Source organism: Morus notabilis, unplaced genomic scaffold (assembly GCF_000414095.1).
Source record: "Morus notabilis unplaced genomic scaffold, ASM41409v2 Scaffold2427, whole genome shotgun sequence".
Taxonomy (NCBI): domain Eukaryota; kingdom Viridiplantae; phylum Streptophyta; class Magnoliopsida; order Rosales; family Moraceae; genus Morus; species Morus notabilis.
In genome coordinates this window covers 64,648-78,734 of record NW_010360029.1, presented here as the reverse complement: position 1 = coordinate 78,734, position 14,087 = coordinate 64,648, and the positions used below count along the sequence as shown (strand labels likewise).

General features: G+C 35.4%; 2 protein-coding genes and 1 pseudogene across 2 annotated transcripts; all 3 read right to left on the bottom strand.

Moving 5' to 3' along the window:
• Nucleotides 1–186: 186 nt before the first annotated feature.
• LOC21392173 (glutamate-1-semialdehyde 2,1-aminomutase 2, chloroplastic) lies at nt 187–3,117 on the bottom strand. Its single transcript, XM_010095627.2, has 3 exons — nt 2,821–3,117; nt 1,763–1,936; nt 187–1,402 (listed from the first exon to the last, which is right to left on the bottom strand). Exons 1-3 carry the CDS (start codon nt 3,007–3,009, stop codon nt 335–337), a joined length of 1,431 nt encoding a protein of 476 aa, XP_010093929.1. The 5' UTR covers nt 3,010–3,117; the 3' UTR covers nt 187–334.
• Nucleotides 3,118–4,837: 1,720 nt separating this feature from the next.
• LOC21392172 lies at nt 4,838–7,361 on the bottom strand (annotated as a pseudogene).
• A 2,210-nt stretch (nt 7,362–9,571) lies between these two features.
• LOC21392171 (TPD1 protein homolog 1) lies at nt 9,572–11,329 on the bottom strand. Its single transcript, XM_010095626.2, has 3 exons — nt 11,257–11,329; nt 10,849–10,947; nt 9,572–9,939 (listed from the first exon to the last, which is right to left on the bottom strand). Exons 1-3 carry the CDS (start codon nt 11,327–11,329, stop codon nt 9,590–9,592), a joined length of 522 nt encoding a protein of 173 aa, XP_010093928.1. The 3' UTR covers nt 9,572–9,589.
• Between the last annotated feature and the right edge of the window lie 2,758 nt (nt 11,330–14,087).

The following is a 14,087-nucleotide window of genomic DNA, read 5'->3' as shown; positions in this document are numbered from 1 at the left end:
GGGTGGGACCCTTCTGCAAGCTACCGATAGTCACTCACAAGCTTGTTTTCTTGGTGACCTTGCAATGTCAAATCCAGTGAGTTATAAGGAGCAGATTTTCTGTTGACACACAAGACAAACAATTTTTACGAGGAGATACATAAAACTATAAAGATATGCTTTGCTACCAAGATAAATACACGCTTAAAGTCAAAACTTCTTCCCGATAAAATGTTTAAATAGAATATTGATGCTACAAAACAAACTCTTCCAACACATCTACAGAAGAAGCAATTATGCAACAGGGAGAGAGAAGAAAAAAGAAAACGATGAAAAGGGTACAAGATTCAATGTTCTAAATCCGCCTGAAAACTTTTTCTACTGCAGCTATTGTCTGTTGAATGTCTTCAGCAGTGTGAGCCAAGCTTGTGAACCCAGCCTCAAACTGTGAAGGTGCAAAATATACACCTTCTTCCAGCATTCCTCTATAAAACCTCGCAAACTTTTCGGTGTCACTCTTTTTTGCATCCGCAAAGTTGTGCACAGGCCCGTCTGTGAAGAAAAACCCAAACATCCCACTTATGGAGCCACCACACATTGCATGGCCAGCCTTTTGCCCAGCATCCAAAATACCTTGAGTAAGTTCGCTGGTGATCTTGTCCAAGTATTCGTAGCTTCCCGGCTGCTTCAAACGCTTAAGGGTGTGTATCCCTGCCGTCATTGCCAATGGGTTTCCACTCAGGGTCCCGGCTTGGTACATAGGCCCTGCTGGTGCCACCATTTCCATGATTTCCCTCCTTCCACCATATGCACCCACTGGCAGACCTCCACCAATGATCTTCCCCAGTGTCGTCAAGTCGGGAGTCATGCCAAAGTACTCCTGCGCTCCTCCGTAAGCCAAACGGAATCCAGTCATGACCTCATCAAAGATGAGGAGAGCGGCATTGTCTTTGGTGAGGTTGCGTATGCCAGTAAGAAATTCTGGCTTAGGAGGAATGAAGCCAGAGTTTCCAACGACAGGTTCAAGGATAATCGCAGCTATCTCTCCTTTGTTGGCCTCAAAGAGTTTTTCCACGGCTTCAAGGTCATTATAGGGGGCTGTTAGAGTGTCAGAAGTGGCAGCTTTGGGAACACCAGGAGAGTCAGGTAGTCCTAAGGTGGCAACACCACTACCAGCCTTGACAAGGAATGGATCAGCATGACCATGGTAACAGCCCTCAAACTTGATGATTTTTGACTTGCCAGTGTAAGCACGGGCCAGCCTGAGCACACCCATGCATGCTTCCGTACCCGAATTCACAAATCGAATCATTTCAATGCTTGGAACAGCTGCGATCACCATTTCTGCTAGTATGTTTTCTAGAAGGCAAGGCGCACCAAAGCTCGTTCCTTTCTTCATCGTTTCTGCAAGGGCTGCAAGTACCTGCAGGCACGTGCCAGATCAGGATGATGGAGTATAATAGCAAGAACAAAAATTCTCTGGCACTATCAAAGAAAGTTCAAAGACATATTGCAGAGAAAAGAAGGGATCAATATCATCTTGCCAAGCAGAATCCTCTTCAATACGTTGCTATATCCATTTAAAAGTTCTTATAATGATAATGAGTACACATTTTGAAGGGTAATATAAAATATAACCCTGAACAGAGATCTGTGCCACGGAAACAAGATCTCCTCTAACGACCATATTCTGAAGTTCTCGTACAATCAACACTGGAAACAAAATAACTGTAATGTACTATAAAATATTCAAATGCATGTTATATTTCAAAGAGAATAGAACCTCATCATCTGCGTGGCCAATGATTGCAGGTCCCCATGAACCCACATAATCAATGTACTCATTGCCGTCGATGTCCCACATGCGAGAGCCCTTGACAGAGTCAATGACAATAGGTTGTCCTCCGACAGATTTAAAAGCACGGACAGGCGAATTTACACCTCCAGGCATCAACTCCTGAAGAAGGTTTTCATGGGAAACTAGTCAGAGAGTTTGAAACATAGTTTTTTTCCTAATAAAGAACTGCCACTGTTAAGATCTCCGTATGAAAAAAGAGGTTATAATCATTCACTTCAAATGTTCTCATTTCAAAAGTTATATTAAGAAAACATAGAAATTCAACAAGATTATTCATTTCAATTGGCACAACTTAGGAAAACACAAATCATATGTGTAACAAATTGCACTTAGAATATCCAATTACCAATAACAACCATATAATTATCACTTAGCAATTAGTTCCCAGTTCAACACAATTCACCAGTTTTAAACTCACAGAGACTAATGTAGAGAAACAAAACTCAAATCAGAAAGTATGGCACAAATTTAAACCAGAACAAAGATTCAAACTTTAGAACCCCAACCAAGCTAAAATTCAGCCATTAACAAGAACATATCCCACATTGTCTTTTTCAGTACACTAGAAGCTTCATAAAACACCTTTATTCTGTACCAAGTTCTCTCAAGTAAACATGAATCTATTCAGCAAAGACAATGGAAATCAGATTCATTGCAAAGGAATGAATTTTTGAATTGAAACTCCAAAATGAGACCCCCAAAACTTCAAATTAATCTCTTGGTTGCTTACGTACAAGCAAAATCCCAATTAAAGCTCAATTAACAACAAATCCAATAAAAAAAAAGATATTCTTACAAAACCCAGAAACATTTTTGCATCTAAATTGAAAACTTCACCAATACGAACCAATCCCAGTTATCCTCACACTTATAAACAGTCAGAACTACAACGATTTTCTCAAAAAAAAAATTAATAATAATAAAAATAAAAAATAAAAGACAAAAAAATAAAAGATAAAGATAAAGGGAAAGATAAAGTGTACTTTGGCCGCATTGAAAGCCTCTTCAGATTTTTGTAGAGTGTAATTCTTCTTCTCGTCGAGGGAGACGGCCATTTTGACACAGCAAAAACGGCGAGAGGATTGCGAAAATTGCGAAGTGCGTCTCTGAGAAAGCTTCACGCTCGACCATGACGGACCAATTCCGACCACCGCAGCACTAGAGCTCGCCATTTCTCTCTCAACTCTCTCTCTCTCTCTCTCTCTCTGATCTCTGTGTCTTATTGGAGTCGAAGAAGATAAAGTTGGCTCTGTAGATACAACCTTTGATTGGCGTTTCTGACTTTTTGAGTTTTTGTAGCTTTACTTGTGAACTTGGAGATTTTATACGGGTCGGGTCCAAATATATTTGGGTCAAATTTCTAATAATAAGAAAAAGAGAGAAAGAGGAAAATAGGAAAATAGGTCAAGACTTGAGATGAATTAAAATTAATAGGTCAATAGTTTACATAAGTTAATAAATAGGCTAAATTACTGTTTTCGTCCATAATTTGTCTGGTTATGAACCATAACTTGACAAGTTATTATCCATAATTGTCCATAACTTGTCTGGCTATGAACCATAACTTGAGAAATTTGTCCATAACTTATCTGGTTATGAACCATAACTTGACAAGTTATGGCCTATTAATTTCTATAACTAAAAATTGGCCTATATACTTTCTTAAGTTTTTCATATTGGCTTATTTTTTACTATTTCCCTAAGAAAAAAAACAAAAGACAAATACTTCTTAAAAACACATCTTTAATTTTATTAACTATATTAGTCAAATAGATATTAAATAAAAATAGAGGGTAAAAATTAAATGTAAACGGAGAAATGAGATAAATATCTCTTAAAAATACATAAATTAAGATTTTTATTTTTTATTTTTAATTAATAATTTTTTAGTCAAATAATTATATTAGTAAAAGATATTAATTAAGAATTAGAGATAAAAATCTAAAGTCATGCACTCTTAAAAATAATTTTTTTAATTTTTTAATATGAATTCACCAATTTTTCCTAAAAAATACATAATTTATCTTGGTTTTATAAAAATTTATCATGAGTGTCATTCTTGTTTTTTACTTTCTTCTTCTTATTAATTGAGTTGTAACTGTTTATTTTTTAGTGGGGTAGTATAAATAAATTTTTTTTAGCCTATTGAGTGTTATTTTTGGTTTTTTCCCTTTTCTCTTCTACAATAATGACCACCACACAAGTGGGCCGGGACCAGCCCAACTGGTACTAGTCCAATTTGCACTTTTTTTGTTTTTTTTGTTTTTTTTTTTTTAAGAAAATGAAATCAGATTGCATTGGCATGCATGTTCAGAAGAGTGGAATTAAAATTGAAATTTACTGGTTTTTAAAATACTTTAGAAATAGTACGTAATTACTAGAACGATTTTCACTTTTTATATTATAATTTAATTTGCAATTACGACAATAATATTTTTTTCTTATTTCTAAAATATTTTAGTCATTAGATTACGCTATATGTCGAAATTTTAGAGGTGAATATAAATGAACGCTTTCAAATTAAGATACCGCTGCAACGTTGTTCACTATAGCAAGGAGTTTGGTGTTGGCAGAGGGGTTAGAGGATTTTCAATTAAGAATAAACAATCAAATAAACTATTACTTACTAAGGCCTCATTCATTTCACTAATTCGAGTTTTCAATTCTAATTTTGTTACAGTTAAAAACTCACAAAAAGTCACATTCAACTTTTTTGTTACAATGAAAAGCTCTTACATAAAATCACATCTCAACTCGAATCCTCAAACTAAACAAGACATAAAACATTTTTGTTTACGGGTTTGGTGGAGAATTTTGCGAGTGATAGCGTGTTAAGTCCAAAAGAATTAACAAGTAAATATTTAATTTATTAGTCAAGAAAGAAACCACGTCAAATTTGGTTGGTTTGTTAGGAGTACGAACATGTTTGAGACATGGTTCAAAAGAACTGCGTCAAAATTTTGAATTTATGTTCAAATCTATATGAACCAAACGGGTAAAATATTTTAAATCTGCATTAAAACTTTTTCTGCTACGCTGATTATCTGTTGGATGTCTTCAAAAGTGTGAGCCAAACTTGTAAGCCCAGCCTCAAATTGTGAAGGTGCAAGATATACACCTTCCAGCATTCCCCTATGAAACCTTGCAAACTTTTCTGTGTCACTCTTTTTTGCATCTGCAAAGTTGTGCACAGGCCCTTCTGTGAAGAAAAACCCAAACATCCCACTTACGTACCCGCCACACATTGCATGGCCAGTCTTTTCGCCCGGCATCCAAAATCCCTCGAATAAGTTCGCCGGTGATCTTGTCCAAGTACTCGTAGCTTCCCGGCTGCTTCAAACGCTTTAGGGGTGTGTATCCCTGCAGTCATTGCCAATGGGCTTCCACTAAAGGTCCCGGCTTGGTACATAGGACCTGCTGGCGCCACCATTTCCATGATTTCCCTCTTCCCTCCATATGCACCAACTGGAAGACCTCCACCAATGATCTTCCCCAATGTCGTCAAGTCCGGAGTCACGCCAAAGTATGCCTGAGCTCCGCCAGAAGCCAAACTGGAATCCAGTCAAGACTTCGCCAAATATGAGGAGAGCGCCATTGTCTTTGGTGAGTTTGCAGATGCCAGTAAGAAAGTCTGGCTTAGGAGGAATGAAGCCAGAGTTGCCAACAACAGGTTCAAGGATAATCGCTGCAATCTCTCCTTTGTGGTCCTCGAAGAGATTTTCCGCAGCTTTGAGGTCGTTATAGGGGGCAGTTAGAGTGTTGATATTGGCAGCTTTGGGAACACCAGGCGACTTGGATAGTCCTAAGGTGGCAACACCGCTACCAGCCTTGACAAGGAATGGATTGGCATGACCATGGTAACAGCCCTCAAACTTGATGACTTTCAGCTTGCCAGTGTAAGCACGGGCCAGCCTGAGCACACCCATACATGCTTCTGTACCCGAGTTCACAAATCGAACCATTTCAATGCTTGGAACAGCTGCAATCGCCATCTCTGCTAGTGTGTTTTATAGAAGGCAAGGGGCACCAAAGCTTGTTCCTTTCTTCATCGTTTCTGCAAGGGCTTCGAGAACCTGCAGGCAAGCGCCAGATCAAAATGATTCGAGTACAATAGCAAAAATAGAAGTTCTAAGGCACTATCAAAGAAAGGGCAAAGACATAATAGCAAAGAAATCAAGGGTCCACCAAAAATATTGTGTTACCAATTTACCAATTTTGAAGGGGTAAAATAAAATAGAACCCTGAACAAAGATCTGTGCCACAGATACAGGATCTTCTCTTTGGAAAATAAAAATTAAGGAAGAAATTCTAACATGTTCTTACAACACACACTTGAAAAAAAAAATGCAACGATCTATAAAATAATTGAAAGCACATTAGATTCCAAAGAGAATAGAACCTCAACATCTGCATGTCCAATGATTCCAGGACCCCAGGAACGCACATAGTCAATGTACTCATTGCCGTCGATATCCCACATGCGAGAACCGTTGACGGAATCAAAGACAACAGGTTGCCTCCAACAGATTTGAAAGCACGGACAGGCGAATTTACACCTCCAGGCATCAACTCCCGAAGAAAGTTTTCATGGGAAACTAATTAGAGAGTTTAAAACATAATTTGCTCTCAGTTAAAATAACTACCATATATAAGATGTCCATATGAAAACAGAGGTTAACATCATTTACTTCAAATGTTCAACTCACATTTCAGAAGTTCTGTTAAGAAATTTCTTACAAATGTGGCACAACTTAGGAAAACATAAATACTATGCACAATAAATTGCATTTAGAATATCCAATTACTAATAAAAACACCCTAAATTATCACTCAGCAATTAGTATCTAGTCCAACAATTCACCAATTGTAGTTAACTCACAGAGACTAAGTTCAAACTTTAGAACCGCAACCAAGCTAAAATTCAGCCATCAACAAGAACGAATACTACATTGTCTTTTTCACCTCAGAAGAAACTTCATAAAACACCTTTATTCTGTACCAAGTTTTCTCAAGTAAACATGAAACTATTCAGCAAAGACAATGGAAATGAGAACCATTGCAAAGGAATGAACTTTTGAATTGAAACTCCAAAATGAGACCACCCCAAAACTCCAATTTGATCTCTTGTTTGCTTACATACAAGCAAAATCCCAATTAAAGCTAAATTAGCAACATCAAATCAAATCCCAATCAGCCTTATAAAATCCAGAAACGTTTTGCGCATCTAATATGAGAACTCAACAATACCATCCAATCCCAGTTATTCTCACGCTTATAAAAGGTCAAAAGCATCAACTACGACAACATTCTATATATACATATATATATATAGAGAGAGAGAGAGAGAGAGAGAAAGAGCTACATATATATAGAGAGAGATACACACACACACATATATATATATATATATCAAGATAAAGGGAAAGGGAAAGTGTACCTTGGCGGCATTGAAAGCCCGTTCAGATTTGTGCAGAGTGTAGTTCTTCTTGTCGTTGAGGGAGACGGCCATATTGACACAGCAAAAACGGCGAGACATTGCGAAAGTTGCGAAGTGGGTCTAAAGCTTCGCAACAAGTTAACAGTGGTTATATGTAAATGCAAACTTTTTCATAAATAAATAAAAAATGCAAACTTTGATTTTTTTTTTTTTTTTGGGTTATTTTTTGTCCTTCTATTTTACATTTATTTAGCAAACATATACCCTTAATTTTAAAGTGTTACAAATGTATGCTTTAAAATTACATTTAAAAGTAAATATGTACTTTTTTTAACAATCAACACTTGATTTTAACCCGTCAAATCATCAGATTAACCTTAGTAGAATCATCTAATAGTATACGTATGTGAAAAATCGAAAATCAAAGTCACTACCATTAAGGTTCACATTAGGATTATCCTAATTCCACTTTTACATGAGCCCCTTAAATTAGCGTACGTTCATGGCCTACTAAATTAGCATTCTAAATTTTGTAATAAAACACACAAATAAATGAAAACAATTATTGGTAATCCCATACTCTTCATTCAGTTTATTCGATTTGGATGTGCATTTGGTGGCCATGATGCTCATTGCATTTCACCAAACAATTACAACTCTTTGCAGTGCCTATGCTGGACCTCAGCTAGGCTGTCAAACAATAATAAAAGAGAGCTAATAGTTTCCTTTTCTCTTTTTTTTTTTTCCCTGACAAGGCTTGTACTTAATGGATTTCAATTTTAACTGGGAATTATAGTCACTGATTACCCCTATTCATCCCCATAAAAACGTAAAATAGTAGAAAATATGTAAATATGAAAAATTTAAGAAAATATATAGGCTAATTTTTAGTTATAGAAATTAATAGGTCATAACTTATCAAGTTATGATTCATAACCAGACAAGTTATTGATAAACTTATCAAGTTATGGTTCATAGTCAGACTAGTTATGGACAATTATGGACAATAACTTGTCTGGTTATGAATCATAACTTGACAAATTATGGACAAAAATAGTAATTTGGCATATTTATTAACTTATGTAAACTATTGACCTATTAATTTTAATTTATCTCAAGTCTTGACATATTTCTCTCTTTCTCCCTATAAAAACACAGGGTGGGCTTCCTTTTTTTTTTTTTTTACTAACTCGTGACCCATCATTCTGTAAATGCAACTCGACGAATAACAATTTTCTAGTGTTATATATGCTTTTTCTGTTTGATCATTTTTTCATTTTTAGGTTTAAGTTAATAAATCATTTATAAGATAAGCTACCTTGACCATAAATGAATAAAGGAAAAACGTACTGCTAATTTCAGATAGTCGAAACGCCTACGAGTGTAGCTTTCACAAGATTTCTAACTGGCTCAAACGCTCGACATGAAATATAATGGTAATCACAAATTGCTCATCTATTTTAAGCTTTCATGCATGCAAAACAAATTGAGCACTTGCATAGTTACATGCAAGATGAAAATCTCAGGAGAGAAATATTGATTGTTCAATTGGGCATTGTAATTGTAAACCATGGGCAATTATTAAAATATATATATGTAAACCATGGGCTCGTGCATGTTGACCATAACTTCCTCTAATAAGTCAACTTTTTTTTTTCCTTCTTTTGCTAGTAAGGCCGCTGTAAATTGAATACGATCATTGTGAGCTTCGCGAGAAAAAGCTAGCTAACAATTTAAGACAATGGAGACAAATTCTCATTAAGACCTATATATGTTATATCGTGTCCAAAACAATATAGAGCATATATCACTGTCAGGAGCAAATTCATTCTCTTTACCACGTTTTCCTGAGAAACAAACAAAAACGAATATTCCTCTAATCACAACTTTAAACTCTTGTCCCCCATATATGTAAACCACCATATAGTATATTAACCTTTCAGCAAAATATATATATATATATAGTATAAAAATCTCGTACAAAAACCAAACAAATTAGTTCCAACAAATCCTACGAAGATCATAAGCAAAACCGCAACTTTTCTGGACAAAATATACCTAAACCAACGACCCAAAAGACCTCTTTACAGTATAAAAATCTCGTGATCAATAGAAAACCGAAAAAACCGCTCAAAACCATCAAAGATATAAAGCAAAAGCAGAACCACAAGAAAAGGCAAAATGGGCATCAAGTATATCAACAATTGACCATACCCCAAATCCTGCTTTGGGTGCTTTATATGATTGACGTAGTACGTACTACTGTTTTTTTTTTTTTTTTTTTTTTACGTGTTGAAAGCCAGCCGAAACTGTGACTAACTGCAGGAAACCGAGGAAACTGATAGTGGGTAGGGATAAGTATTGGCATACTGAAAGAAGATAGTACGACCGTTGATCAAGGGATTGCCGTCGTTAACAAGACAGTCACCATACTTGAGGCGTTTGAAGACTTTTGGGTTGATGAGATTGGCCGAGCTGAACCAGCCACAGTTGAGGTGAATCCTAGACATGTTGCAGCCCGTGACGCACACGTTCATGATTTCAACTGTGTAGGTGGGTATGCCACTTGGGAGTGGGGCTGTGGGGCCTTGGTTTATCAATATATCCGACTTCGTACAGTAGTTATCTCCCCTAATTCGGTTTGGTTCCTCCACTTGATCTTTGGCTGTGAGGAAAAAAAAAAAGGCAATATAAATCAAAACCATCGCCATAAATTCTCAACAGTGAAAGGCTATATATGCATTCATGATTTTAAACTTTGGAGACAATTAAGACAACATATATAGTGTATCTGTGTATGTGATATGATGGACCATACACCCACCAATAGGGTGAGGCGGCCATAGACAAAAGACGCTTTTTAGGACGTGATTTACCAGATCCATACGACAAAAAAGACAAACCAATCCAAAAGGCTAGACAATTGAGTTACCACGCTTTTGCTTTACTTTCCCTGTAGCTCATTCTTTTCATTTATCTCAAAGTTTGTATTTGGAAAAAAAAAATTAAAGAATTCAATCAATGCATTAGTTTACTATTTATCTTATTTTGTCACTTTCCATTCTCTTCTTTTCAAAGGGCGCTGAATTTACCTAAACAATCATTTAGTTAACACATCTTGACATCCCAAAACAATACTAAATTAAGCTAATGGATATTAGGTGTGCTAAATCGCCCACAATAGTGAATGCAGACCGACCTAAATGCCAATACTTTTTCAGACCATACCCCAACAACAATAAACAAAAAGAAAAGACCAAACCAAATTTTTATTTTAAAAAAACAAAGAGAGAGGATGTAAAGGATAGGGTCCACATAGCTACCAGCGCACGTTAGCACCACCGTAACGAGAAATGGGCGTGAACTTCTGACAAATTGAACGTACACATATGCTGTGACGTTCATGGAAACCAAATGGTGAAACCAAAAATTGGTCATCTAAGAATTTTCTTCAGAAATTTTCTAAGAACAAATTCAATTATCTCAATTGAAGATATCCATATGAAGCTTTGCTAAGACAGTGCCAAAACTATGAAAAAAGAAAAGAGTAAATGAATAAGTTTCTCTTAATTACCACCAAGAAGCTTGCGGTGAGTTACAGTGAGAGTGTTGTTAAGCCCTATTTCAGAGCTCCGCGAGCTTAGTCCCATGGCGAAACGGTCGTTAGTGAAACCTGAAATTACAAATTATGAGAAAGAAGAGAATCAATTTTATTTTCTTTTTATAATTATAATGATCAACAGTAAAGAGAGACAAGAACAAGGAATTAGAAGAGACCCCATCGTTGTCGCTGAAAGAATAGCAAATAACAGACAAATTTTTTTTTTATTTTTTATTTTTCAAAAAAAAAAAAGCAAAACGAAGCAAGAGAATAAAATATCGTAATTAAAAACCATTATTAATAATAATAAATTATAAAAGAAAAAAAAAACAACGTAAAGATTATCTGGTGTTTTCGGAGAGTCTTGGTCCGTACAATTACCTGAGAGAAACCAAAGAAGCAATACCAGTGCTGCTCCGACGAAGATCGCCGCAGTGACTCGGTAAGCCGCCATCGCTTTGTGAAAGCCAAAAAGCCGGAAAGAGTTGAAGGAATCGACCACGACTCGGTCTGAAAACTCGTTTTAAATCGTCACGGCAGATTAGAAGCCTGGAGAAGAGCCTGAAGTACTCTTCAGAACCTGCTTTAGAGAGAGAAAGAAGAGAGAGGAGACATAGATAAAGTGAATTTGAATCACATCAAATCAATCAGAAAGTAACAATAGCCGTCGATATGAAGGAGGTGAGCAAAAAGCGGTGTGAATTTGACTTCCCCGGTATAGAGAGAGAGAGAGAGAGAGAGGAGAGAGAAAGGGAGATATTAAAGGCTCACGGGAACTAGGTTTATAGGCTTTTCTTTTCCACTGTAGAATAGGCAAACGACGGCCATTAGAGACCAGATTGTCAGCTTCGAAACAAAGCACAGAAAAAAAGCAGAAAAACAAGAAAAGGCTTAAAACATCTCGCGAAGTCCGAGAAACCACCTCAAATCTCGAATCTCAAATTCTCAATCAACTCCTAATGATTCTACCGCAAGTAATAATACGACCGATTCTCTCCTCGATCCAAACAAAGAAAAATCCACAGAAAAATTCAAAAAAATAATTATTTTCCTGAATAAGGAGAGAAAATGTGGATTTTCCGGGAAAAAGTCGGAAAGGCATGGCAGCGAGATTTACTACGAGAGATAGAGAGAGAAGAAAATTTGAGTGAGACTAGCGAACTGTACTATTAGCAGTAGTATAGTACTAGTACGACAAAGCTTTTTCTATTTTCGCTACGACCACGAATTGAACTTTTTCCAGAAGCAAATCGCACAAAACACACACAGAGTAGTACTACAACTATGCATATACATACATACATAGATATATAAATACAATATGCAGAAGCTCCTCTAAGCAGACAAAAATGGCAGAAGAACCACAGCGAAATCGTCGAAAGCCATAATTGACGAAACACCACAATCCGCAAAAGCCGATCGTTTCTCTACGCATTTATTTCACACACCGATATAGCACATGCATGTGTGTGTGTGTGTATATATATATTGTATGTATCTATGTATGTATATGGTGTTTATTACCTTGGGATGGCTGAGACAGAGAGCATTGGGGTTCGAGAAGGAATTAGGGTTCTTGTTGGGAGTTGCAACTTCGAATATATATATACACATATAGAGAGAGAAGCTATTGATGTAATGAAGGAAAGAGAAAAGGAAATTAGGAGTAGGACAGAATTAAGTGCACGTGGGACTGCTAATTACTGTGATAATGACGGCAAGAATGGAAATGATTTTATTTTTTATTTTTTATTTTCTCGGCTTTCTCTCGATTTTCTGATCAACCTATCAAGCGTAGCGTACGTGTGCCTGTGGGACCAGGAGAAATTTATTTATTTATTTATTTATTTGTGAATTATAGAAAATTAGTAGATTATTTGTTGAAAGGAAAATGAAAATAATAAATAAATAAGAAAAGAAAAAAAAATTTGTAGTGTTTTTTCAGTATTTAGAAATGTAATTAGAAACAAAAGTAGATGTTTAGTAATAGATTCGTTTCTTGATTCGGATCATGATTCACGGTTCGTTATAATATTTTTTCTTATAAAAAATACACATAAATTAAAAATAATTATAATCACATGATTCTAATCCATGAACCAAACCTCTCATGGTTTGGTAAATTTTTTTTGGTAAACATGTAAATCGGGGTTAAAAGTGAAAATTCCTTTTCCTTGTAGTTCTTTCATGACATGTAAACATGCCCTTAAAGTATTTCAAAATGTAAGAATGTTCAAAAAAAAAAAAAAAAAGTTGAATTGTCATTAACTCGGCTAAACATAATCGATAATTATTACCTTTTCATTTAAAAAAAAATCGATCATTATCATTAATATTATGGACAAGATTTGCATATCATGTTATTCCCCTTGTAATAATAACTCGAATCTAATGAAGTTTTTATTCTAATAATTATTTAACCTCGTTCTATTGGTTAAATATTTGACAGCTGGGTGTTTGCTGAAGTTTTTCTTTAGTAGGTAGTTTCCTCTTTCCATTCTTTCCCTGAAGTCCCCCTTTTTTTTTTCCCGGAAAGTTTCTTTTTCCATTCTTGTGGCAACTTATATCTTTAGGTACTCACTCCTTTCTTTGAGAAAAGTAAATGACTGGTCTAAATATCCCATGTTTTAAGGGATATAAAGAATCAAGGTTTCTTAATCAGAATATAATTAGGAGTTATCTAAAAGGACTATAAATAGAGGATTTAATAGAAGAAAATCCCATCTCACTCTGAACATTAGTGTTGTAAACTTTTCTCATTTAGTGATTATTTTCTCCTCTCTCCCTTACAGTAGGTGTAACTCTCATAATTAAGAGTGAACCACTATAAATTTATGTGTTTTTTTTCTATTTTCTTGCATTAATTAAGTTTTGCTCACACCGTTTTTGATACAGTAAAAAGCTCTCAGAAACAGTTACATTTAACTTTTTTGTTACAGTAAAAAGTTCTCACATAAAGTCACATCTTAATTCGAATTAAAAACTCGAATCAGCGAACTAAACGAACCCTTTTAGCGTAATCTCTATTAATTAGTAGAAAGATTCATAAATTCATTGTTAACGTATTTTTACCGTCAATAAATTAAATGATAATTATTTATTTTTAAATGTCATGATATAAATAATATTCTTAACCACATTGGGTGGTATTTCTAATTTTCCTCTTTCTCTTTTGAAAATGACTTTTCACAAAGAGAACTATAGAAAGAAAA